This window comes from Gopherus flavomarginatus, chromosome 4 (assembly GCF_025201925.1).
Source record: "Gopherus flavomarginatus isolate rGopFla2 chromosome 4, rGopFla2.mat.asm, whole genome shotgun sequence".
NCBI classification, from domain to species: Eukaryota; Metazoa; Chordata; order Testudines; family Testudinidae; genus Gopherus; species Gopherus flavomarginatus.
In genome coordinates, this window is record NC_066620.1 from 70,008,817 (window position 1) to 70,023,549 (window position 14,733).

The 14,733-nt window shown below is 40.3% G+C and overlaps 1 protein-coding gene across 3 annotated transcripts in view; it reads left to right on the plus strand.

Moving 5' to 3' along the window:
* The window catches only part of STRN (striatin), a 113,777-nt gene that overhangs the window by 33,266 nt on the left and 65,778 nt on the right, over positions 1-14,733 (plus strand). For all 3 annotated transcript variants that reach the window (XM_050950294.1, XM_050950295.1, XM_050950297.1), the window contains exons 3-5: positions 4,530-4,603; positions 7,251-7,329; positions 9,510-9,677. In XM_050950294.1, coding sequence (XP_050806251.1) covers positions 4,530-4,603; positions 7,251-7,329; positions 9,510-9,677 — 321 coding nt within the window. The remainder of the gene's footprint in view (positions 1-4,529; positions 4,604-7,250; positions 7,330-9,509; positions 9,678-14,733) is intronic.

A 14,733-nucleotide genomic window follows, 5' to 3' on the forward strand; every position in this document is an offset into this window, starting at 1 on the left:
TGGCACTGTTGCAGCTGGCGTTGCAAGATATTTACATGCCAGATGCACCAAAGAGTCATATGTCCCTTCATGCTTCATCTACCATTCCAGAGGACATGCATCCAGGCTGATGACACGTTCTGCTCGATAACAATCCAAAGCAGTGCAGACTGATGAATGTTCGTTTTCATTGTCTGAGTCAGGTGCCATCAGCAGAAGGTTGTTTTGGTTTTTTTAAATTTTTTTTTGGTAGTTCGGGTTCTGTAGTTTCTGTATCAGAGTGTTACTCCTTTTAAGACTTCTGAAAGCATGCTCCACACCTTATCCCTCTCAGATTTTGGAAGGCACTTCAGATTCTTAAACCTTGGGTCGAGTGCTGTAGCTATCTTTAAAAATCTCACATTGGTACCTTCTTTGCGTTTTGTCAAATCTGCAACGAAAGTGTTCTTAAAATGAACATGTGCTGAGTCATCGTACGAGACTATTATAACATGAAATACATGGCAGAATGCCGGTAAAACAGGGCCGAAGATATATAATTCTCCCCCAAGAAGTTCAGTCACAAATTTAATTAACACATTATTTTTTTAACGAGCATCATCAGCATGGAATCATGTCCTCTGGAATGGCAGCTGAAGCATGAAAGGGCATACGAATATTTAGCATATCTAGCACATAAATACCTTGCAATGCTGGCTACAAAAGTGCCATGTGAACGCCTGTTCTCACTTTCTGGTGACATTGTATATAAGAAGTGGGCAACATTATCTTCTGTAAATGTAAACAAACGTGTTTGTCTTAGCGATTGGCTGAACAAAAAGTAGGACTGAGTGGACTTGTAGGCACTAAAGTTTTACATTGTTGTGTTTCCGAGTGCATAAAATCATAGACTATTAGGGTTGGAAGAGACCTCAGGAGATCATCTAGTCCAATCCCCTGCTCAAAGCGGGACCAATTCCCAACTAAATCATCCCAGCCAGGACTTTGTCAAGCCAGGCCTTAAAAACCTCTAAGCATGGATATTCCACCACTACCCTAGGTAACCCATTCCAGTGCTTCACCAGCCTCCTAGTGAAATAGTGTTTCCTAATATCCAACCTAGACCTCCCCCACTGCAACTTGAGACCACTGCTGCTGCTTCTGTCATCCGTCACCACTGAGAAAAGCCTAGCTCCATCCTCTTTGGATGCCCCTTTGGGTAGTTGAAGGCTGCTGTCAAATCCCCCCTCACTCCTCTCTTCTGCAGACGAAATAATTCCAGTTCCTTCAGCCTCCTCTTCTTAAATCATGTGCCCCAGCCCCATAATAATTTTTGTTGCTCTCTGCTGGACTCTCTCCAGTTTATCCACATTCCTTCTGTACTGTGGGGACCAAAACTGGACACAATACTCCAGGTGTGGCCTCACCAGTACCGAATAGAGGGGAATAATTACTTCCCTTGATCTGCTCGCAGTGCTCCTACTAATACAGCCCAATATGCCGTTGGTCTTGTTGACAACAAGGATACACTGCTAACTCATATCCAGCTTCTTGTCCACTGTAATCCCCAGGTCCTTTTCTGCAGAACTGCTGCTTAGCCAGTTGGTCCCCAGCCTGTAGTGGTGCATGAGATTCTTCCTTCCTAAGTGTTGAACTTCATCAGATTTCTTTTGGTCCAATCTTCTAGTTTGTCTAGGTCACTCTGGACACTAACCCTACCCTCCAGTATATCTACCTCTCCCCCCATCTTAGTGTCATCTGCAAACTTGCTGAAGGTGCAATTCATCCCATCATCCAGATCATTAGTAAAGATTTTAAACAAAACCAGCCCCAAGACCAACCCCTGGGGCACTCCGCTTGATACCGGCTGCCAACTAGACATTGAGCCATTGATCACTACCTGTTGAGCCCAACAATCTAGCCAGATTTCTCTCCACCTTATAGTCCATTCATTCAGTTAATGCTACTTTTTTTTCTTGCTGGCAAGAATACTGTGGGAGACCGTATCAAATCTTTGCTAAAGTCAAGATGTATCACATCTACCACTTTCCCCGTATACACAGAGCCAGTTCTCATCATAGAAGGCAATCAGGTTGGTCAGGCACGATTTTCCCTTGGTGAATCCATGTTGACTGTTCTTGATCACCTTCCTCTTCTCCAAGTGCTTCATAACTGCGCCAAGTGCAATTATGTAACCAAAAAAAATATAAAAATAAAAATCTACATTTGTAAGTTGCATTTTCATGATAAAGAGATTGCACTACAATACTTCTCTGAGGTGAACTGAAAAAATACTGTTTCTTTTATCATTTTTACAGGGCAAATATTTATAATAAAAAATAATATAAATTGAGCAGTGTACACTTTGTATTCTGTGTTGTAATTGAAATCAATTCATTTGAAAATGTAGAAGAACATCCAAAATATTTAACAAATTTCACTTGGTATTCTATGGTTTAGCAGTGCGATTAAAATTGCAATTACTCGCGATTAATTTTTTTGTTAATTGCGTCAGTTAACTGCAATTAATTAGCAGCCCTAATTAACTTCATTTAGATCAGTTTATTAGACTTTTGTAAATTGCTTGCCTAATAGCACATCAAATGGAATTCTCTTACAGTTTCTCTCTCAATGGGGATTATTGTAAAAAAACTTAAAACTTCTTTTCTGTTCACTCCTTTAACCAGTATAAAGTAGACAAAAATATATATCTTTGACTTGCCAAGAAGTGCAGCCTAAAGATTGGACAAATTTTGTCTGGAACATAAGGCTTAGTATTTTAAATAGACCTCTGATCTCTTTTGTCATTGTAAAACAATGTTTGACTTCAGTGATCCATGTATTGACTGTAATCTTATATTCTGTGGAAGAATCTCTCAATATCAGTAATTACTTCTTTTCATGAACATTGTTGAATTCTATTAGTTTTATAAATCTGCGCTATTACATTTAAAAATAAATAATAAGAGGAGGGAGGCAATGAAAGGAAGTAAGGAACAAGAATATTCAACTGCCAGGAAAATACTAGCCCATTTTAAATTAAGGATGTTAAGCAGGAACACGTGTTATCTTGTAAACTTGGGTCAGAGGAACCTGTGTCAACACTGGACGACTCACTTTTTAGAAGAATTGTGATACTTGCTACGAGTGTGTGTATGGTAAGGGAAAGGGGAACCCCTCCTTTGCCTCTCATGGAGCTTCCCTCCTGAGACACTGCTCTGCCTTATCAGTCACCATCTGATTTTAGCATAATGTGAGTAGGTGAGTGGATTTGCTAGTTGATGCTTGCATCATCTGAAGTGTAGTAATTTGCCTCTGTGTGACGAAACATGGTCTGGTGTTTTTAAAGTACAGGACTCAGAATAATGAGATCTGAATTATGCCATTGTGACAAAGTTCCTCCTCTACCTTGGTGGGTCCTGTGCTTATTGGCAGATTTGCTTGCCTCACAGATTCACCCTGTAGGTTGGGAAATAGCCCAGAGACCTTCCCCTATGGTAGAAGCCACAGTCCAGGTCAGTTCCTCCTGTGTTTGATCAGGAGTTGGGAGGTTTGGGGGGAACCCGGGCCCGCCCTCTGCTCCAGGTTCCAGCCCAGGGCCCTGTGGACTGCAGCTGTCTAGAGTGCCTCTTGGTACAGTTGCGCGACAGCTACAACTCCCTGAGCTACTTCCCCACGGCCTCCTCCCAACACTTTCTTTGTTCTCACCACCAGACCTTCCTCCTGATGTCTGATAATGCTTGTACTCCTCAGTCCTCCAGCAGTATGACTACTCACTCACAGCTTCTTGCTCCCAGTTCCTCGCGCACACTTCCTCTCCTCTGGCTCCCTTTGGCCTGACTGGAGTGAGTCCATTTATAGCAAAAGAGGGGCCTTAATTAGAGTCAGGTGCTTAACAGCCTCACCTGACTCTTAGCAGGTTAATTGGAGTCAGGTGTTCTCATTAGCCTGGAGCAGCCCCTGCTGTGGCAATGCTTTAATGATGGTTCTTTGCCACTTCAGTGCTTTAACGTTCCTTTGTGCGCCCACCCTCCACCCCCCGGTTGGTGAGGGGTGCAGCAATGTTAAAGCACTGCCACGGCAAAGGGCCTTGCAGCACTTTAATGTCACTGCCCCATTGCCCCCTCGCCCCCCCCCGCAGCCTCCGACGGGCAGGGGATGAAGGGAGCAGTTGCCCTGGGGGCTGGCGATCTAAAAGGGCCCAGGGCTCCAGAGCAGCGGCATCCAGAGACCTGGGCCCTTCAAATCAATATGGGAGCCCTGGGCAGCACAGGCCAGGCAACTTGAAAGGGCTGGTTGGGGGATACTCACCCCCCAAGCCCTGCCCCTTCCAGGGGCCAGAGCCTGCCTGCCCGCCCCCCGGCCCATACCAGTAAGTGGCCTTACTTTCACCCCTGCTTTTAGTTCTGCTGAAATAAATTGGACGGAGGTTATTTTTTTTTTTGGGGGGGGGGGAGGTTGGAGCAGGCAGAATGGAAAAATATCTTTCTGAAACGGACCTATGGTATCTGTGCATCTACAAGCATCCTTTAAATGAGTTAATAGACTTCCTTTTGCCTTTTCTTTTTCAGAGCTAAATACCACAAATTAAAATACGGAACAGAATTGAATCAGGGAGATATGAAGCCTCCAAACTATGATTCGGGTAAGAATTTAAGAGTGAGGGAATTTTAGCTACAGTTTGTTGAACAACTTAGTGGATACAAAGAAGATAGTAAAGATTGCTTAATGTTGCAAAAGACAAATGTTAACCAGTGCAGTTTGTTACACTGATATTATAGGTACAGTTTGTTTCTTAAGTATCTGTAATTAGGCCATCAAATGAGTTGAAGTAAAAAACTGGATGCTGCAGAATATATCTATTCTCCCCTCTTCAGATCAAAATTCAAGAAAGTTCTGGAGTCACAGAAAGGTGGGGAAAACATATCTGGAGAATCTTGTATTGGAGGAATAGAAGAATTGTTGTGAATTAACAATAGCAGTGTAATGCAACAGCAATGAATTCAAAATGCTTAGTGCACCTCTACCCCAATATAACGCTGTCCTTGGGATCCAAAAAATCTTACCACATTATAGGTGAAACTGCGTTATATCAAACTTTCTTCGATCTGCTGGAGTGCGCAACCCTCACCCCATGCCCCTGGATCACTGCTTTACCATGTTATATTTGAATTCATGTTATATCAGGTCATGTTATATCAGGGTAGAGGTGTACATCATTTCCTGATTCATGATCTTGGTTGGATTCCAGAAAAATTTAAACAAACGTATTAGAGGTAAACTAAAGTTGAAGGTACATACTATAGAATTTTATAAAATTTTCAATGACAACTGGAAAATAAATATATAACAAATGGTGAATACAAGTTTGGAACAGAACAATTTTTCCCTGTATTTATGGATAGCTTTCTTGGGTTATCCCTCGAGAAGATGAATCATCTACTCCTCATAAAGAAATGGAGTGACTTTGAGCCACAAAAGAGGAGGAATTGGAATTCCTTTTGTTCTGATCAGTAAAATAAACATTACCAAGTGGACTTTTTCTCCCAGGATCCAGATTATGCAACAAGTCCTTGAGAGGAAGAAGGAATAAGCAGAAATTATTCCACAGCTTTATTCTCCCATATAGCCAATAAAAAAAACTTACATGAAAGTCATTTCTGCACACTTCACCCCTGCCATTCACTGGAAGGAGACTTTCCTGGTTAACTGAGTCCGGCAAATCCCTATTTTACTGAGTGCTGAAGATGGTCTAAAAACACTTACCTGTCAAATTCTTGACAACACATTCCCTTCCCAAACTGCGGAAAATACAATGAAGCACAAACTGAGGCATCTTATTTTTCATCTCTTACAGAATAGTGCCAATCAGCTCTTGTACCCAGACTGGAAGAATACTCAATTCTGTTACATTCTACATGTAGCTGCTTAAAAGAATGGAGGTTCTTGCACCATATGGGATCTAAAGCTGGTTTTTCATATGCTTTCAGGATGGAGATGTTTCTATTATTTCTAGTCCGTGCGAGTTGTACTTGCTTTACTGCATATAGATCCACGCACATCTACATGCTTCTCTTAGACCAAGTCAGAAAAAATATTGAGGCTTATTTCCAGTGATACATCCTGCATGTCCCCTCTGTGGTACCTTGAAGTTTCTAATAATTCTGGTTATAATTCTCCTAATCAAGGGATTCAGCTCTGATCTGTATTTTGGTGACATTCTTAAAGAGCTCTTCTGTGCCATTTGGCAAGCAGTCCAAGTTCTTTCAGTCTCCTTCCTGAAGAATAATGGATCTGTCTTCAATTTTTGGGAGGGAAGCAGAGATCTCTCTGAGATGTCTTTACTTCAACCTTAATATAGGCAACCTCCAGGTTTCCTATCCGAAGAGGAGTTAGCGTGAATTTACTTCAGTCTTGATGCATAAAAGTCTCTTGGCTTTATCTAGAGCAGGTTTTGATAATTGTACGATGGATCCAGATGTGTTCAGCTGTCTTCAGAAAATCAATATCTAAATGACTGATTATTTCTCATTGCTATTCCTGAGCAAGCTTGTAGATTCAAAGTCATAATAGTACTTAACATTCATATGGCACTTTTATATGTATTTATTTTTAAGACTGAGCTGACAGGGCAGCAGCACATTTGTTTATGCCATAATAGCTTTATCTGGGTTAAAGGAAAAATGTAGTTGTGGTTTTAAATAAAAGATTATTTTCAGGTAAAAATTTGATGAAAATATGTTGAACTACTATTAAAATAACCATGGCTGGAAGAAAACTGCCTATTGTCTAAACAAAAACAGCTTCCCCACACAAATCATTGAAATATGGCTGAACTTTTAAGTTATCTGTAAGGAGACCTGACTGAGAGATGTCTCCATGACCAAATCTTAGACATTGGTTGGGTAAACTTTAAGGATTGCTATTGTGTCAAATGCAGTGGGAACCAATATTTTTTTTTATAATAATTTTTTTCACTTTATAAGAATCTAATTAACCTTAAAATATGTGATCGCTACAGAAAACACTAGTGCATATTTCCAGATATATGCATATGACCGCATCCTTGTGAAGAAAAGGAGTTGGAACCAGTGAGATGATGGGTTTTATACTGGGAAATAATGGTAATATGAAGGCGCTGATGACAAGTATGACTTGTTCTCAGAATACAGTAGTATGCTGATGGCAGTCTTTATAGTGTTCTCTCATAGGTAATACTGCAGAGCTGCACTTATTTTAAGAGCTTTAAAAATAAGACTGAAAAAAACTGATTTTAATGAAATCTTTTCCAGATGAAGGGAATGAAACAGAGGTTCAGCCCCAACAAAATAGTCAACTAATCTGGAAACAAGGGCGACAGCTGCTGAGACAGTAAGTGTCAAAGTTCAGACAAGGGAGCTAGATACAAACAAGCTTGGAAATTGAATGTGTCACTGGGCTTTTCTTAAAGATTTCCATTAGACTTTTCTCTTTCGTGAAAAGAGTGGCAGAGTTGGGTTAACTTTTTCTTTTGTCACTCTAACTTTTCCAAAGTTTGAGAAGTTTTGACAAGTTGCAGAATAGAAAAAGTAAAAAGTCAGAGGGGGCCAAAGTACTTGCCACTTTTCATATGCTTTCAGTGGCAAAAGGGGAAAAAATGGAGAAAAGTAGTGGGAGGGGGATTAAAATTTGGTTTAAGAAAATTGACAACAATCTAATGAACAATATAAAATCTTTTTCACAATTTTTTTTTCAATTTTTGAATGGAAACACACGATAATTTTGCCTCAAGGAGCTTCCAATCCAAAAGGACTAGAACACCACCATCTGTGTTGTAGTTTTCAGTTCTTGACATATTTAACTCTCTCTAGAGCAAGAGTTGGCTCCATATAATAAATTTCCTGCTATTTATTGTGATTATTGCAATAAATTGAAAATAATAGCAATGAGAACATACAATAGTAATCTACAGTGATTTTGAAATGCTGTAATGGAAGGTGCATGCACTTTGATGAAACGGAGTCAAAATTTATATATTTTATCCAAGTGTCTGTCCCCCTAACTATGAAATATCTCAGCAGTTAGCAGTCCCTTGCTTTAAATGGTCTGGTTCTTGTTGCAAGGCAATGTCAGTGTAAGGTCCTCTATTGTGTAACCCAGTCTGTCCCCACATAAACCCTATACCCTATTCTGTCAGAGTGAGGTTCCGATGATTTTCATGCTGCAAAGCTTACCTGTGTTTCCGTACTTTTTTGTTGGGGAGGACTGAGTGGGTAGGAGAAAAGTCTGGGTTTTGTTTGGTTTTTTTTTTTTTTTTTTTTTTTTTTTTCCTGAAAGGCCTTAACTTTTGGCACTGGACCAGTTTTCTTGTTGAATGGATTGTTATTTAATGTATGTATATCCATAGTTAGATGGGCACATTTTAAATAAACAAATATTTTCTTGGCTGTGACTCAGTGGTTTGAGGACAGGTCTCCCTCTCTGAATCTTAAAGAAGATTGTGCTGTTTTATACATGATTCAGCATCATATATTATAAAATTGATGCTTAAATTAAATACAGACTTAATTTTGCATAATTAATTTATGGGGCTGCCAGAAATTCAGCGCTGACTCTTTCTCCCACCAGACTGGTGGCAACGAGGATGTAATTGTTGTTGTTAATGCAAGGAGTGGCTTGTATTAATAGAAGAAAAACAAATGCCCTAGTTTGTCATAGTGTGTTCCTAAAATGATGTAATACATAACACTTACATCCTCAGAGACCTTTACAGTATTGACCAGTTAATCCTCATAACACCCCATGAGGTCAGTAACATTAGCTCTATTTTTACAGATGAAGAAAGAGACTGAAAGATTGACTCACCCAGCACCATGCAGTATATTACTGGTAGAGCCAGTTTTAGAACTCATGCATCCCAATCCCACTCTCAGTTTACTAGGTTGCACTTTCACTTCTTACGCACGTGAGCCAAATGCACGTTCTGCAGGAATATTTAAGATTAATAAAATAATTAAGTAAGACTAGATCTGTACAAAATACATTACATTGTAAAATCATATGTTTGTCCTATTATAGCGACAGTAACAGAATGGGAAGTTGACACAATAGGTGTTTAGAGGCTTTGTCTAATGGTCATCTAAGGGACAGAATTTAAGCTTTTCTTTTTTTAAAGTTTGGTTTAGATTTCCATGAACTTCTCTTGATAAATAAAATGGTTGTGGTATGTTGTATGTAACTGACATTTTTATGAATAAATTGCAGATATTTTAAGTTAAAGTCCTTTTCCATCTATTTTGGTAAATGTAATGAATAACGTATTGTATAAACACTGACTGCTAGCCTCTTTGATTTTCTCAGTGACTGTAGAGACTGGTACTGCAAGAGACAGTCCCCTCTGCAGCTGGTACAAGACAATTTCTTAGCATGTTTCATTAGTGCAGTACCATGCTTTGCTAAGCATTGTACTGCAGATGAGTTTAGGGAGACGCTTACAATTATTTAAATCAATAAATAACAGAGTATATTATTGAGATCTGCATGAAAGACTAGCATGAGTTCTGTTCATACAGGTATCTGCAGGAAGTGGGTTACACTGACACTATACTGGATGTGAAGTCAAAACGAGTGCGAGCTTTGTTGGGCATCTCAAGTGATGCATCAGACAGGGAAAATGGCAAAAATCAAGAATCAATGGTAAATGGTACAGAGGCTGAGGTTAAAGAAAACGCAATGATTGGGTAAGTGCCTAGGATAACAAACGTTATCTTTGTGTATAAGTGCAAATTATTATTATAATTGTAGTTTATGTTCATTTGAAAACTTATACTTTTTAGTCTTCAAACTGACAATATTTATAGCCAATTCTATTTTAAAATTTTAAAGGATGAATATGGAAGCCACACTTCTCTATGTAAGTGTATTGCTTCTTTATGAGAATCTTAATTTTATTTCCGTTGGAAGGTCCCATTAGGAAATCAAACCTTCTGATTTGTGATACATCTGTTAAATGCTTAAGAGAAAATACCAACTGTCAGGGTCAGCTTTTTCTTTAGTTTATTAGAAACCTTAATATAGATTAGAGGCCTCTGCATTCTGGTAGATAGTGCTTACTGTTATAACAGTATAATCTCTAGTAAGCAGAGGATTTTATTTATAGTATCTGAAAACATTTTGAACATGGATAAGTTTTAACTGTTATAACTCTCCAACTTTTTCACTAGTGTTTACATGGATAAATATGTGAAATTCTGGGTATACTCTAAGTGTAGCTTCCATATACTCATGCCAATCCTTTTTTGATATATTTCTAATACTATTGCAAATGTGGTACAATGAGTCAAATTGTGCAGAGTTCAATGCTTAGGCTTAGGCTTTGCCAAACTTAATTATTTTTAAATTTGATGGATAATACTGATTGATATTTAAGTATTGATTTTAATTTTTATTGATTTAAATTTTCACAGGTTTGGGAAATTATGGTGTGTTAGGCATTGTGTGTGTGAGAGAGAGGAGGACAATTAATGACAGTTGACATTGAGACTCAAAAAGTTAGTTTTATAACCATTAAAACACAGACTGTCAAGATTTTAGACTTAGATCAAACTTTAAGTTCTCAAGCACAATTTTTCTTTCTTTGCCTATTTGTAAATTTCAATTATGCAGGAAAATATTTTTTCACTGGTTAGTGTGTGTACAGTGAAATCGATTTCAATATTTACCAATAAAAATCTAATTCTTTCTTTCAAGCTGACTTCTGTTTTGTTTACACAATAATATTTTGCTAAAAGTATTGTAAATAAACTTTTAAATCTTTTTCTTGCCACACTTACTACCATGAATATCTGAAGCTCACTTTAGGTGTTCAGCAAAATTATTCCTTGGTTCTTGATTGAAATACTGTAGCTTGGAAGAGCTTATCCTAATAAAAAGGATGTTGAGTCATTTTGATTGAAAATGTGTGACTGAGCTCTGTACTCCCATAGGTAGTATTACCACCAACAAGCAGTAGACCCTTGTTTGTCTAGGTTTGGCCTCTTGTTCCACAAGCAGGTGTGGTTTAAATGTAGCAGAGGTAGTGCCCTTTTCTTCTGAAGTATAACTGCTCTTTGTGGCACCTAATCTCTCCAAAGGGAGTTCACAATAATCCCAGCCAGTAGATAATTGTACTGGCATCAAGCATGTGTGGAGAGAAGTTACTTAATTAACTCATTTTCATTCTGTAATTAAAATTATTCTGTTAAATGAGGAATTAGGGCATATGAGGGGACCACAACTGTTAAATTATTTTGTACTTCTGAATAGTTAGTAAGCCTTGCCCTGAGGAGGACATCCTCTGGTTGGCAAGGGCTGCTGCTGCTGAGTCAGCCTTGCTGCTCTGAGGTAGTAACCTAATGGAATTGACTATTTGTTGTAGAAAACTATTTTTCTACAGATACATTATTTTCCCTTTCCATATTTATCCTCTTTCTCTCCCACTCCTCCTATGATAGTTTTTCATTTTTGTTCCAGCCTTGAAGAATAGTGAGTTCTGACTACGTATGTAGCTTTCAATTTGGGAGATGTGAATGATTTGTTTGAGGTAAAGTGGGAGTTAAGCTCTCTCTCCCTCCTTTTGTTTTACTTGAGATTAGTGGAGTGTCATTTTCTATTAGTTTGAATGGAAGAGAGCTCCAAATAGGGAGATGTATAATGGGTAAATTGGATTGAATGATGGAGCTGAGCTAGTATATTTAAAGATACCTGTTAGGAAGATGCTCATTAGAGGACATAGGCCTTGGAGTTGGTGGCATCAGGTACTTAGTTTTGCCTCCTTCAGCAGCTCAGTTGTCCTTTTTGAGAACTATGCATGTAGTGGCGGGTGTAACTGTTCCTTCAGATTTCTTCTCCATAAGCTTTGATCTTACAGAGCTAGGTCTGTTTTGAATAAGGATAGAGAGACAAGGTGGGTGATTTAATATCTTTTATTAGACCAACTTCTGTTGGTAGAAGAGACAAGCTTTCCAGGTCACGCAGAGTAGCTCTGTGTGGCTCCAAAGCTTGTATCTTTCACCAACAGAGGTTGTCTCTCTAATACCTGGGACCTGCACGGCTACAACAAAAACTTGAATAAGGTTAACATTTGCAAGCTATTTCTGGCTGTGTGTGTTCAGTGATCCACCAATTATCTGTCGTTCTAGAAGACTTGCAGTTGCAGGATTATGGTATTCCGTGCACAACCTGAGAAACTGCTATGTTCTCCTCACTTGTAATTCACAGGGTCACTAACAGCTGAGAAGAGTTGAGTTGAGCATCTGGGTGTGTGGAACATGACAGATGTTTATGGTTCAGTGCACGTATAGACCCTCAGCTATATGATTATTTCATGGTGGAGTACTCTGAGTTTGTTTCTGCATTCTTCAAATGACTGTGTTTGCAAATGTCAGCTCAGACCTCTGGTTTGCTTAGTCTTAGAAGTGAAGGATGTCAGGGTTGAGAAGAACTCTTGCAGGGCAGAGTGTATAACTAGCCACCTGTGAATATTTTGTATTGTAGAGTACATGTGCATAGGAGATCAACCATCATATCATATATTTCAGTGCAGGAGGTATTCCATGCTTCTCTCCCTTTATTTCAGTCCTGATGGGACTTGCTTGTCTGCTTCCTCAATCTCTTGAAGAGCACCAGTGCTGAGTACGTGATTGAGATTAAGGGCAAGCAGGATGAACCACGTCCTAGTCAGAATATTTGTTCAGCCTTCAGAGACCTGAGACTGTCAATCCCTATACCCAAGCAAATCTGCCTCTCAGAGTATTTCTACACTGCAATTAAAAACCTGCTGCTGGCCTGTGCCAGCTGACTTGGGCTAAGGGGCTTGGGCTCAGGGGCTGTTTAATTTTGTGTAGATCTTTAGGCTTGGGCTGGAGCATGGGTTCTAGGACCCTGAGAGCTGGGAGGGTCCCAAACTCAAACACTGCTTTTAAATAGCCCCTTAGCTCGAGTCAGCTGGGACAGGCCAGCTGCGAGTGTGTAATTGCGGTGTCGACATACCCTCAGAAACACTTCTGCCTAAATTGTGGGAAGAATTGGGGCAAAGTTTAGATGGCCCAGCCCACTCTTCAGTGGCCCAGAGGAAAAAGTACCCAGACTGAGGCACCCCATTAGTCCCAGACAGCTTACTTCCTCAAGAGGGGGAAAGAATAGGGGACTTCAATCAACTGCACCTCCTCCCCACATCCATGGTGTATAGAGAGCTGATGGAAGGTTATGAAGCCAGAATAAGCTTGTGACTGGGGGCAGGAGGTAGACAATGCCTGAAGACATATGAGGTGCTGGTGGTGGTAGTAGAGAAATAAGTGATTGGTGGGTGCTGTGATAGAGGGTATGTGGAAGAAGAGCAAAAGGAAATGACAGAGAAGAAGAAAAGAGAAAAATCGATGGGAACTCTGAGACAAATTGAGAAAGAGTGGAAAAGAACATGAGTGAAGGAAGTAAAGACCACAAACTAGGGGAAAAGAGGGGCTTTGAAAGGCACAGAAGGAAAGAGAGGGAACATGCTACAGTTTGAGGGGAAATGCCCAGATCTCAGAGTAAAAGAAGGGAAAAGCACAGAGGACACACTAAGTTACAATGTTTTAAAGATTTTTTTTTTTTAATATAACAGTATAGAAATTTACAGAAAGAGCAGGTTGGCCGAAGTGACTACCATACAAAGAGAACTCATTCAGTATGTGCAGATCTAATGTTGAGAGGAAATCTCAAGAGTTAAACACTTAAAGCTACAGTATGGTCATTACTTAGGGTATGTCTACACTACGGGATTATTCCAATTTTACATAAACCGGTTTTGTAAAACAGATTGTATAAAGTCGAGTGCACGCGGCCACACTAAGCACTTTAATTCAATGGTGTGCTTCCATGTACTGAGGCTAGCGTCGATTTCCAGAGTGTTGCACTGTGGGTAACTATCCCGTAGCTATCCCATAGTTCCCGCAGTCTCCCCCACCCCTTGGAATTCTGGGTTGAGATCCCAGTGCCTGATGGGGCAAAAAACATTGTCGCGGGTGGTTCTGGGTACAGCCTCACCCCTCCCTCCGTGAAAGCAGCAGACAGCCGTTACGCGCCTTTTTTCCTGGGTGAACTGTGCAAACGCCATAGCACAGCAAGCATGGACCCTGTTCAGATCAAGACCGCAATCGTGGACCTTGTAAACGCCTCGCGCATTCTCTTGCAGTCTGTGCTGAACCAGGACCTGCAAAACGAGGCAAGGAGGAGGCGGCTACAGCAGAGCGGCCACGAGAGTGATGAGGACACGTACACAGAATGCTCTCAAACCGCGGGCCCTTGCACTTTGGAGATCCTGCTGGTAATGGGGCAGGTTCTAGCCATTGAACGCCAATTTTGGGCCCAGGAAACAAGCACAGACTGGTGGGACCGCATAGTTTTGCAGGTTTGGGACGATTCGCAATGGCTGCAAAACTTTTGCATGCGTAAGGGCACTTTCATGGAACTTTGTGACTTGCGTTCCCCTGCCCTGAAACGCCATAATACCAAGATGAGAGCAGCCCTCACAGTTGAGAAGCGAGTGGCAATAGCCCTTTGGAAGCTTGCAACGCCTGACAGCTACCGGTCAGTCGGGAATCAAGTTGGAGTGGGAAAATCTACTGTGGGGGCTGCTGTGATGCAAGTAGCCAAAGCAGTCATTAAGCTACTGCTACGAAAGGTTGTGACTCTGGGAAACGTGCAGGTCATAGTGGATGGCTTTGCTGCAATTGGATTCCCTAACTGTGGTGGGGCAATAGATGGAACCCATATCCC